The sequence below is a fragment of the Aythya marila genome (assembly GCF_965140915.1).
Source record: "Aythya marila genome assembly, chromosome: 16".
Taxonomy (NCBI): domain Eukaryota; kingdom Metazoa; phylum Chordata; class Aves; order Anseriformes; family Anatidae; genus Aythya; species Aythya marila.
Genome location: NC_139057.1, coordinates 146,781 through 157,283, shown reverse-complemented (window position 1 = coordinate 157,283; position 10,503 = coordinate 146,781). Strand labels below are relative to the sequence as shown.

General features: G+C 46.9%; 2 protein-coding genes across 2 annotated transcripts; one reads left to right on the top strand and one right to left on the bottom strand.

The window, feature by feature from the left end:
• Positions 1–160: 160 nt before the first annotated feature.
• On the top strand, positions 161–2,862 carry SNRPB (small nuclear ribonucleoprotein polypeptides B and B1). Its single transcript, XM_082773461.1, has 7 exons — positions 161–312; positions 410–561; positions 1,112–1,223; positions 1,431–1,583; positions 2,021–2,159; positions 2,315–2,440; positions 2,681–2,862. Exons 1-7 carry the CDS (start codon positions 310–312, stop codon positions 2,716–2,718), a joined length of 723 nt encoding a protein of 240 aa, XP_082629587.1. The 5' UTR covers positions 161–309; the 3' UTR covers positions 2,719–2,862.
• A 382-nt stretch (positions 2,863–3,244) lies between these two features.
• On the bottom strand, positions 3,245–10,297 carry DDX27 (DEAD-box helicase 27). Its single transcript, XM_082773447.1, has 21 exons — positions 10,171–10,297; positions 9,892–10,026; positions 9,728–9,787; positions 9,262–9,415; positions 8,837–8,886; positions 8,589–8,675; positions 7,703–7,808; positions 7,434–7,607; positions 6,963–7,113; positions 6,710–6,809; positions 6,456–6,597; positions 6,228–6,381; positions 6,036–6,117; positions 5,785–5,962; positions 5,541–5,647; positions 5,286–5,391; positions 5,091–5,185; positions 4,861–4,987; positions 4,505–4,589; positions 4,221–4,295; positions 3,245–3,663 (listed from the first exon to the last, which is right to left on the bottom strand). The coding sequence occupies exons 1-21, from the start codon at positions 10,258–10,260 to the stop codon at positions 3,648–3,650; spliced, it is 2,274 nt and encodes a 757-aa protein (XP_082629573.1). The 5' UTR covers positions 10,261–10,297; the 3' UTR covers positions 3,245–3,647.
• Positions 10,298–10,503: the final 206 nt, after the last annotated feature.

Below are 10,503 nucleotides of genomic sequence, written 5' to 3'. Positions count from 1 at the left end.
GCCGCAGGGCTGGCAGGGAATGTCCGGGGGGGAGCCACGGCCGAGCGCGGCCCCGCCCGCCAGGAGCGGCGCACGCCCCGTCAACGCCCCGCGCCCACCCAGCAGGCGAGGCCCGCCGGCCCCGCCCCCGCCGCCGGCGGAAACGCGTCCGTCGCGCGGCGGAAGGGGCGGTGCCGGGGGCAGCCGCGTGCGGGCGGGCGGGCGGAAGTGGCGGCCGGCGCGCGGAGGTGCTTCCGGTAGAGCGGGGGCTGCGTCGGGAGCGAGCGACGGCGACGGTGGCGACGGGGAGGATCGCGGAGCGCCGCAGCCATGGTGAGCCGGGCGCTCCGGCGGGCCCGCGCGGCGAGGGGGGCGGCAGGCCTCGGTCCTGGCCCGCCACCGCACTCCGGGTAACGGCGGTCTCTTGCAGACGGTGGGAAAGAGCAGCAAGATGCTGCAGCACATCGACTACCGCATGCGGTGCATCCTGCAGGACGGCCGCGTCTTCATCGGCACCTTCAAGGCCTTCGATAAGCACATGAACCTCATTCTCTGCGACTGCGACGAGTTCCGCAAGATCAAGTGAGCGGCAGCCTTGTACCGGGTGGCGGGGACGGCGAGCGGAGCCCCAGGCGACCCCCTCGAGAGCCCCGTACCGCGCTGCTGTGGCGGGGGCCCGCCGGGCGGGGCCGCTCTGAACGGCGGGGGTCGGCCGCGGCAAGCCTCGGCGTACACACTGCCCTGTGCAAGTCTTGCTCCTCAAAGCCTGCTACCGCTGGGGCCAGACTGGCAACTTTTGGTTCTTACTGTCCTGTTCCAAAGTGCTCGTTTCTGTTTCAGTTCTTCCTAACCAAAACTTACCCTTATGTGATGCTGCTGTAGTCGCTGTTAGCAATTAATCATCATGGAAAAGCTCATGGAGAAAATATGCATCTTGTGTTTGGATTTCTCTATGTGTGGGGCGTGTAAAATATAGCTTCTCTGTAGCATGGGGCATGTAAAAACGCTTTTATTTTTTACAGTAGGTTCTCAGCTCTGGAATAGTCAAGTTGTATCTTCAATTGCAAATTTAAAGAACAAGGTGGATTTTTTTTCTTTGTCTTGTAATGTTTTCTTTTTGTTTTCTTCTTAGACCTAAGAATTCAAAACAGCCAGAGCGGGAAGAGAAACGAGTCCTTGGTCTTGTGTTGCTGCGAGGAGAAAACCTGGTGTCCATGACAGTTGAAGGGCCACCTCCAAAAGATGTAAGGAGAATGAGCGTAGATCTAAGGAGAAAAGGAAGATAACTTTGTCTAATTGCAGGAGACTGCTGCTATGTCGTTGTCCTAGATTTGTAGACGCTGTTGTGACTCTAGGTTCAGCAAATTTCACTGCAGGAAGTTCTAGACTATTCACTGAGTATTTTTGCTTTGATATGTTGGTTTTTTTTTGGGGGGGGTATCTGTTTTCAGACTGGAATTGCCCGTGTGCCTCTTGCTGGAGCTGCTGGAGGACCTGGAGTTGGGAGAGCAGCAGGGAGGGGAGTACCAGCTGGTGCACCCATGCCCCAGGCTCCAGCAGGGTTAGCTGGCCCTGTCAGAGGAGTGGGAGGACCATCCCAACAGGTGAGATACTATGGCCTGTTAAAAAAAGATTTGTCTAGTATTTTCTGGGGTGGCATTTACTTAGTGCTAATGTGATGGAAAAAAATGGTGGAGTGGAAGAACTGCATGCAATCTTAGCTTCTGGTACCAGGGTGCTTGAGGTTGCTTTGTGTTTTGTTTTGTGTTTTGTTTTGTTTTTTTGTTTGTTTTTTTTAGATCCGCCTAGGAACTCTGTATTTTATCTGGTAAAAGAAAATGCTTGAAAAGTGCAGCTTCCTGCACAGAATTCAAGTGATGTTAAGGGACTTGTACTATAGGTTTGGGGCATTATTTAAAATGTTGAGGATGGGCAGGGATAATTTTCTGAAGGAATAAGAATGTAAGTTCTGCTTGTTACCTAGTTAAGCATGTAAAGCAGATACTGTGTTTCTTGGTGAACTTCTTTATGTTGTTGACAGGTGATGACACCTCAGGGCCGTGGAACAGTTGCAGCTGCTGCAGCAGCAGCCACTGCTAGCATAGCTGGAGCCCCCACTCAGTACACACCAGGGCGTGGAGGTCCTCCTCCTCCAATGAGCAGAGGAGCACCTCCTCCAGGTAGGAATTACTTTGTAGAGTGAGGCAGCAAGAAGTCTTATTATGTGGCTAAATTGGTGATGAAGAGTTGGTATTAAAGAAGATTATTCTAATATCCAGTTGGTGCCTAAATATCCATCCGACTTCATATATACTTGCTCTTTTTCTGGCTTAAGGAATGATGGGACCTCCTCCAGGCATGAGACCACCTATGGGCCCACCAATGGGCATGCCACCTGGCCGAGGAGCTCCAATGGGAATGCCACCACCAGGCATGAGACCACCACCCCCTGGAATGAGAGGTTAGTGGAAACTTAAATGCCTAGAATCTGTATGAAGCTGTAGCATAAATGAAAATCCGTGAAAAACAATGCACTTCAGTGGCTCCCTAGGTCTGCTAGTTGTCAGTACATGTATCCATGCTGAAAGAGGATCCCAAGCTCACATTGGGAATGGGGGAAAAGGTCGTCTCGGTTTCGCTTTGCTTCCTCTGTCCTCTTTGAGATTCAAGTTGAATGTTCAACTCTTTCCTTTATTCTCAGGACCCCCTCCACCTGGCATGCGTCCGCCAAGGCCGTAAGATACTTTCTAATGTACCTTTAAACTGTGAGAAGACTGATTAAGGGAATATACTGAGCAGTACCATTTGTTTCACCTTTGCTATGTATTATTTTCTATTTACTGCTTGTAAAGTTTACCCTTTTTAATAAAGTTGGAAAACACCTATAGTTGGTCACCGTTGTGCTGGTCTCTTTCAGGACTGCAACTGTTACCTTTCACTTCTGTAATTTGGTCATACCAAAAGCTCAATTCCTATAGCTAACTAAGCTGTGAACGGTTTTTCTGGCTCACTTAAATCTATGCTGACCCCTGTCCTTCATAGAAATTAAGGCACAATAAATCAATCCAGCAATTGGTATGGCTAGCGGAGCTAAGTAACAATAAAAGTTTAAAATTTCTGCAAAATTAAAAGTTACTAATCAGAATTTGTGGTTTATTCAGTGGAGTGAGTAACAGTGACCTGTTAAGATGCTGATTTCTACCTCTCAGAAAGTTGTCTTCAGGAAAACATTTTTCTCGATCTTAGAAATATGTCTGAAAATGATTTGTATGGTTAAGAGCCTATTAAGTAACAGAAATCACAAATGTGTTGAACTAATCAGTAAGTAGTCTCTAGCTTTTACCATAACGACAGGATAATTTACCTGAAGAGCCTGACAGAAGGAAATAATGTCTATCTCAAGTTTCTCTAACTGTAAGTAGTAGAGGAAACTTTTTTTAGAAAGAAAACAAATCCACCTTTTATTGTATTGGCTTCTGAAGGTGTTTTTACACAGGCTATTCAACCAGGTATTAATGAACATCTCAAAGCTATTCCAGAACTTGATGAAAATCTATACAATTTTACTGAAGATGCCTTCTCCATAGTACAAGGAACTCCAGGACAAGCAAATTCAGTACAGCTGAAGTATCTAGATTGCCCACGTTATCCATTTAGCAAAACAGTTCTTACTTCCTCTTGTACCTGGAAAAGAATCACAGAATCACAGAATTTCTAGGTTGGAAGAGACCTCAAGATCATCGAGTCCAACCTCTGACCTAACACTAACAGTCCCCACTAAACCATATCCCTAAGCTCCACATCTAAACGTCTTTAAAAGACTTCCAGGGATGGTGACTCCACCACTTCCCTGGGCAGCCTGTTCCAATGTCTAACAACCCTTTTGGTAAAGAAGTTCTTCCTAAGATCCAACCTAAAACTCCCCTGGCGCAACTTAAGCCCATTCCCCCTCGTCCTGTCACCAGGCACGTGGGAGAATAGACCAACAAGAAGATTCCCTGAAGTCACATTCCACCAGCTTAACTCTCAATGATAAATAAGGAACAGCACTGGCAATGCTCTCCCACAACAAAACCTAGAAACACGCTCTTAAAAAAGCAGCATCCTTTATTTCTCCCAGCTACAGCTCCTTTGGTAGCAGATTAAGCTGCTGTAGAAGAACCAAACCTTTTAGCAAGGTCCCTTAAATAACTACAGTAAAAGGAAAGCAGGAAAAAAAAAAAATAAGAAGGGAGCTATACCTGGACTTGGATTTGAAGTTTCCTCCTTTCCTACGACAGGCCATACCCAAGCGTTTCCGATCCTCAAATGATGGGCTAGTACAGAGTGGGGAAAAAGAGAAAGCAGCAAGAGTCACTGATTTGCATCAGTGGCACAGGTACTTCTTGAAAGACACTCTTCTCAGCTCTGCAAATGATGCAACTATAATTTTCCTCAGTACCAAGCAAAGTATCCCGGAGAAAGTCCAGAGATACAAAAGAACTGTTAAAGTCTAGACTAACACATTGCTGCTAAGACTTATTACCCTGCACGATACTGCTTCAGAGCCTTCCTGCTTGTGTTGGTCAGCTCTTCATCAAATACAGACAGTTTTTTCTTCTGCTTGGGGCCTAGTACAAAGAGATAATAATAGTAAGAATAATGGCAGTAAAGACTAGAGCATCATCATTGCTACTGAAGACCAATAACCCTGACCATAATAATTAGCATGACAATCAGGAAAAGTGATGTCTCCTCTCTGCAAATGTGTTCCCTGGCCAACACCAGTAGCCATTCCTTCTAACTTGGTATTTCCCACTATGCAGATTACTTTACTTCACTCTTATGTAACAAAATAAATGATACAAGGTAGGTCAGCTGTAAAACAAGTGTTTTCTTCACCTGTTGGTATTGCTGCTGGTTCCTCTTCAGGCAAGGCTCGGGCTCGCTTTGCTCGCCGATTCCTTTTTGCCAGCCGCTCAGCATACATTTGAGATTTCAAGATTTCAAATTGTGACCTCTCCTCTGGCTGGAATGTATTAAAATGCGAGTTTACAGTAATGGGAGGTTTTGCTGAGGAAAAACACAGTGCGATTCACTCTGGGATCCCACTTATCCATAAATATACTCACCGTCATTTGGCCTTTTCTCTGGGTGTCCTGCATAAATTTCTTCCTCTTTTTTTTGCCTCGTAATGCTAGGTCAAACTCCTGCAGGGCTTTAGCCACTGGAGAGAGAAAAACACGGAATAAAGAACCTCATGAAGTACAGAGCACAGTCCAGTTGCACCTATGGAATTTAACAAGACCAGCAGTGCCATGACTCACACTTTTCTTTCTTCCTCTCCTCACGGGTCTGAAACCAGCTCCGCTCCAAACTCTCATTCGTAGTTTCTTCTTTTCCTACCTCTAACTGCTTCTTTGCCCTATTGATCTGAGACAATTCAGGCAAGAAGCAAGCTCATAGTTATCAAGGAATATGTATGTCTTCCAAGGAAGATACATTTCCCAGCTAAAGTACACTAGGGTAATCTCCTTATACACTATTATCTACTCCAGATTAACATCCTGAAGACACCTTACCTGAGCCTCTGACTGCTGCATCTCACGTTCCTCACGCTCCAAGCACAGTACTGCATACACATCTTTCTCTAGATTCTCAATCCTCTCTCGAAATTTTAGTATGACGTCTGAAAGATATCCAGTGTGAGTAACATCAAAAGCAGCCCACACAAGGTCTGCTTATTCAGCACCATTTAGTAGCCCTTCTCTGCACAGTGATCTTCCCTGCCTGCTGCTCTCCTTTTTACCTCAGTGAAGTTCATACCTTGGGGGAGAATTCTGGCTTTCACTGGTGTTTTGGCAGACTTCACAATATCCTTCAGCATCTTGCGCTCTTCCTCACCCACAAGTGAAACTGAACGACCAGCCCTGCCTGCTCTTGCTGTTCGACCCACTCGATGAACATAGTGTTTGGTGGTATTAGGCATGGTGAAATTGATTACCTAGAAAATCAAGTGTTAGTAGGGTAACTATATTAAAGGACTCATTAAAAAGATTAACAGCATAAATACTCACTGTTTTTACACCTTCAATGTCAAGTCCGCGTGCAGCCACATCTGTAGCTACCAAAATATCAATCTGCTCATCTTTAAAACGCCTGAGCAAAGATAGCAAGTATATCAGCAATGAATACAGAAATTCACTTCTGCCCTAAAACTTCCAACTTCTAATTTTTATCCTGTGATGGCTGGCTAAGCCTGGTAATACCTGAGTGCTTCCAGCCGCTGTGCCTGAGAGAGGTTTCCATGAAGCTCCCCAACCCGTAAACCCATCAACCCAAGCAGGATGTGCATACGGTGAGCTTGCTTCTTTGTCTGGGTGAAAAGCATCACATGATCCGTGAAGGTCCGTGTCAGTAGAGCTGAAAGAAAGTCCTCTCAGCAGCCTGCTTCACAGTTACTTACTGATTCCATCTTTTCCTTCCTCATCACTCACCTGATACAATGGCCTCACGGTCCCCCTCTCGGTTGGGTCTAATACGGATAAATTCCTGCCTCAGGAAAGGGGCAACATCTGTATTGCTGTTCACAAAAATTCGTGTGGGATTTTTCAGGGAAACTGAAGCCAAATCTTTCACCTACCAAAACAGGTTAATAAAAAGAAGTCCACATACTTTCTGGTAAAAGATTTAACAAAGAACTATCTATTAAACTGTCTGCCTGAATGTGATTCCCAGCAGCCTGTTTTACCTCCTCTGTCATTGTGGCAGAGAAAAGCATTGTTTGGCGGTGGTTGGAGCATAACCTGATTATTTCCTTCATCTGTTCCTCAAAGTACTCATCCAACATCCTACACAGGAGAAACACAGCAAGATGAGGCAGCTTTATATAGTTCTAGCTAAGAACCATTACATAAGGCAGAGCAACAAAGATTGCCCTACCCTGGGAAACAGAGAGGACGCAGCCGCCACCCCATTTTTCACTGCTCTTCTGCCTAGTTTACCTGTCTGCCTCATCCAAAATGAGCACCTCTACACTGGTCAGATGGAAGGAGGGGCAGTTGTGGAGATGATCAATTAGTCGTCCAGGAGTTGCAATAAGAATGTCTGGCCCAGAGCGCAGAGCTGCTTCCTGAGTCTTCACATCTAGGCCACCTGAAAGAGAGCAAACACGGGCTGCTGACTTCCTGAGCAGGTTGCAACAAAGTACACATTTCCAAACTGCCTGACGAATGGGAAACAATGCAGATTAATACCACATTCACAATTAGAAATGACCCTACCTTTCCATTTTTATTAAAAAAGAAAAAAAAAGCATACTACATAGTATTGGAAAGTAAGATTTTAAACTACAAGCACACCTACTAAAAGCATGTCTGCAATAACTCTAAGTATCCAGGTTTAGAACACAGGATTTCCAGTTCTGTATAGTGTTTACAGTGACTTGTGCAATTCACATAAGCAACAATACACACCTACAGCAAGGCAAGTTGTGACGCTGCTGAATTGTGCCAGCTGTTTTGTAACAGAATGCACCTGAATACCCAGTTCTCGTGTTGGCACTAGAACCAACACCCGTGTAACTGGAGCTTGACGAGGTTTGTATATCAGGCGCTCAAGTACAGGCAAGATGAAGGCAGCTGTTTTACCTATAAAAGGAAATTAAGATGAATTATCAAGAATTACCAATTATTGTGAATACTCTGAACTCTCCATGTTCTGTATGCTCTGCTCTAGTCCCTACCTGTCCCAGTGGCAGCACAGGCACAAATATCCTTCCCCAGAAGACCAACAGGGATACAAGCCTTCTGAATTGGAGTTGGTTGCTTGAAACCAAGAGCTGTGATTGCCTTCGAAGGAGATAAAGCAGTTAAACACTGTCTCTACTCAGCTCTGTCAAAGCCACACCTGGAGTGCAGCGTCAATTCTAGGACCTCCACTACAGGAGACATGAACATACTGGAAAGAGTTCCAACAAAGGGCCATAAAAAAAGGACTGGAGTATCTCATGTAAGTAAAGGCTGAGAGAGCTGGGGCTGTTCAGCCTGGTTAAGAGAGTAGTCGAGGAGATCTTATCAATGTATCACCCCTGAAGTGAGCATATAAAGAAGACTGAGCCAGACTCTTTCCAGTGGTGCCCACTGACAGGATAAAAAGGCAACAGGAGCAAACTGAAAGACAGGAGGTTCTGCCCAAACACCAGGAAACATTTTTTAACATGGTGGTGGCTGACCGCTGCAACAAGTTGCCCAGAAGAGTTTGTGGAGTCTCCATACTTGGTGATACTTAAAAGTTATCTGGATGTGGTCCTGGGCAACTTGTTCTAGGTGTCCTTGCTTAAGATGAGAGGGTTGGACAAGACAACCTCCACAGGTCCTTTCTGAAGTCAGACGTTTTATGATTTTGCTACAAGTCTCACTCAAGACAACATTTACATATATTGCATATCAAAGAATGTGTTCTGTTATTTGGAAAAAAGCAACTCCTAAAGGGTTATCACCCCCCCATCTCCAATTTCTTTTTCAGAGAGGCTGCAAAGAGAGAAGGAATTTGATGGTTCTGAGAGGTGGAAGGGAGGCTGTCCAACGTTCTTCACAGTAACATATGTAGCAACCAAACTAGATAAATACCTTTAGCAAAGGTCGTGAAAGATTCATGTCCTGGAATGACAAGTTATCATCATATTGAGAGGCATCTTCAAAAAAGCTTTCTGCTTCCTAGAAACAGCAACAACAAAACCGCAATGCTATAGACAGCAACACAGCAGGTGACCAAAGGGCTCTGGGATGTTCTATGACCTACAGTTTGTTAACAAAAGTCAGATGCCTCCAGAAATAATACTGGAGAATGATGTAGTGTCATTCTCTCCAACACTTACTGCTTTTCCTCCAGTTTTTGGTCTCCTTCTTTCCTTCACTTTAATTGTGTCTGCAGAGAAAAAGAAACACAACAGGAATTAATAAGCACAGCTAAATACATAATAAGATATAGCATGTACCCTCACCTTGTACTGCTAATAATACTGCTAATGAGGTATTGATGGAAAAGCCTCAGAAACAAATATAGGCAAGGAGATCTCCTTCCTCAATGATCACTCCAAATAAAATAATACTGCTACCATTCAAAATAAATTTGACCAAAGGCAGAAGGAACGTCACAGAGGTCTGCAGACAAAACATCACAACGTAAGAAATTCTTGTCCCCACTCACCAAGACTTCACTAAAGACTAAAGACTTTTCTCCAGTGAGTCAACAGTCTGTCACATTCTTACTTCTGACCATCTTTTCATGTACTAATAGTACCTGCTTTTGTGAGGATAGTTTCATCATCCAATGAATACTGGGACTCCACATCTTCTTCTTCCCTACTGAAATCTTCACTCCCTGTTTTTTTGGATTGATTATCCCCAGCCTCTGCATCACCATCTTTCACTTTTGCTTGTTTAGTTTCTCTTTCCTGTGCCGAAATACAAAGTAGTTTAGAAGAACTTCAATTCTTTGTGAGCTTTTTTTTGGTTTGTTTGCTTTGTTATGAGCCCACTCACAGATCCAGGGTTTTGCATAACCTTAACCGTTAACAATTCTACATTCTCATCAGTACACCGATGTATCATGTATGGCTGAACACCCAGCTGAGGTATTAAGCTCCAGCTTGAGCACTGTAACTCTGGTTGCTTCCAGAGCCTGCGCCTATGAAAAGGACACAGTGGATGACCAAACTCATACGAGTCTTTACAGTAATAAGAATCACTAGGAGAAAGGCCCTGACCTGGAACTTCCTTTTTTGTCTCACTTTCTCAATCTTCTCGTCCAGCGTCGTGGCTGGTCTCTAGACAGGAAAACAAAAGAAAGGAGCTGTAAGAGGAGCCCGGAAGAATACATGACAATGTGACTACGGGCACTGCAGCCCTGGGACCGGCCGCCGGGCCTCACCTTGCCACGAAGTTGGCGCAGAGCTGATGCCCAGGTACCTTCTCCACCGGCCTCCACCTCGCCGAAGACGAAAGCAGCGCTGAAGTCTCCTCTCGCGGAGGCCCGCCGCCCGGGGCCAAGAGCCACGCGCGGCCCCTACAACAACACCGCTGAGCAACGACCGCGGGAAGCGAAGCGGCCCTGCCCCTGCTCTCAGCCCCCTGCGATCCAGCCCGGCCCAATCCAACTCGCCGCGGCCCCGCCCTGCCCCTGCGCCGGCCCAGTCCGGCCAGCACTCACCTCCTCGTCCTCAGAGTCCTCGGACTCGGGGTCCTCGGGCCCCTCATCCCCCTCCGCGATGGTGCCCACCAGGCCCAGGCTCTGCAGCATGGCCGCCACCCCGCCCCCGTTCGCGCAGCGCCACGTGGTCCAGCAGCAGCGCGTGCGCGCAGCCGGCCCGACCTTGGGGCGGGGCCATGGCTGCCACCGCCCCGCCCCTCGCCGCCCCGCCCCTCGCCGCCCCGCCCCTCGCCGCCCCGCCCCTCGCCGCCCCGCCCCTCGCCGCCCCGCCCCTCGCCGCCCCGCCCCTCGCCGCCCCGCCCCTCGCCGCCCCGCCCCTCGCCGCCCCGCCTC

Coding starts and splice junctions, on each gene's coding strand:
- SNRPB (XM_082773461.1), top strand. Junction 2,160..2,314: donor CAGAGGAGCACCTCCTCCAG/GTAGGAATTACT, acceptor TTCTGGCTTAAG/GAATGATGGGACCTCCTCCA. Junction 2,441..2,680: donor ACCACCCCCTGGAATGAGAG/GTTAGTGGAAAC, acceptor CTTTATTCTCAG/GACCCCCTCCACCTGGCATG.
- DDX27 (XM_082773447.1), bottom strand. CDS start 10,260: ATGCTGCAGAGCCTGGGCCTGGTGGGCACCATCGCGGAGGGGGATGAG. Junction 9,416..9,727: donor GACAAAAAAGGAAGTTCCAG/GTCAGGGCCTTT, acceptor ATTTCGGCACAG/GAAAGAGAAACTAAACAAGC. Junction 4,590..4,860: donor ACCAGCAGCAATACCAACAG/GTGAAGAAAACA, acceptor TCTTTGTACTAG/GCCCCAAGCAGAAGAAAAAA.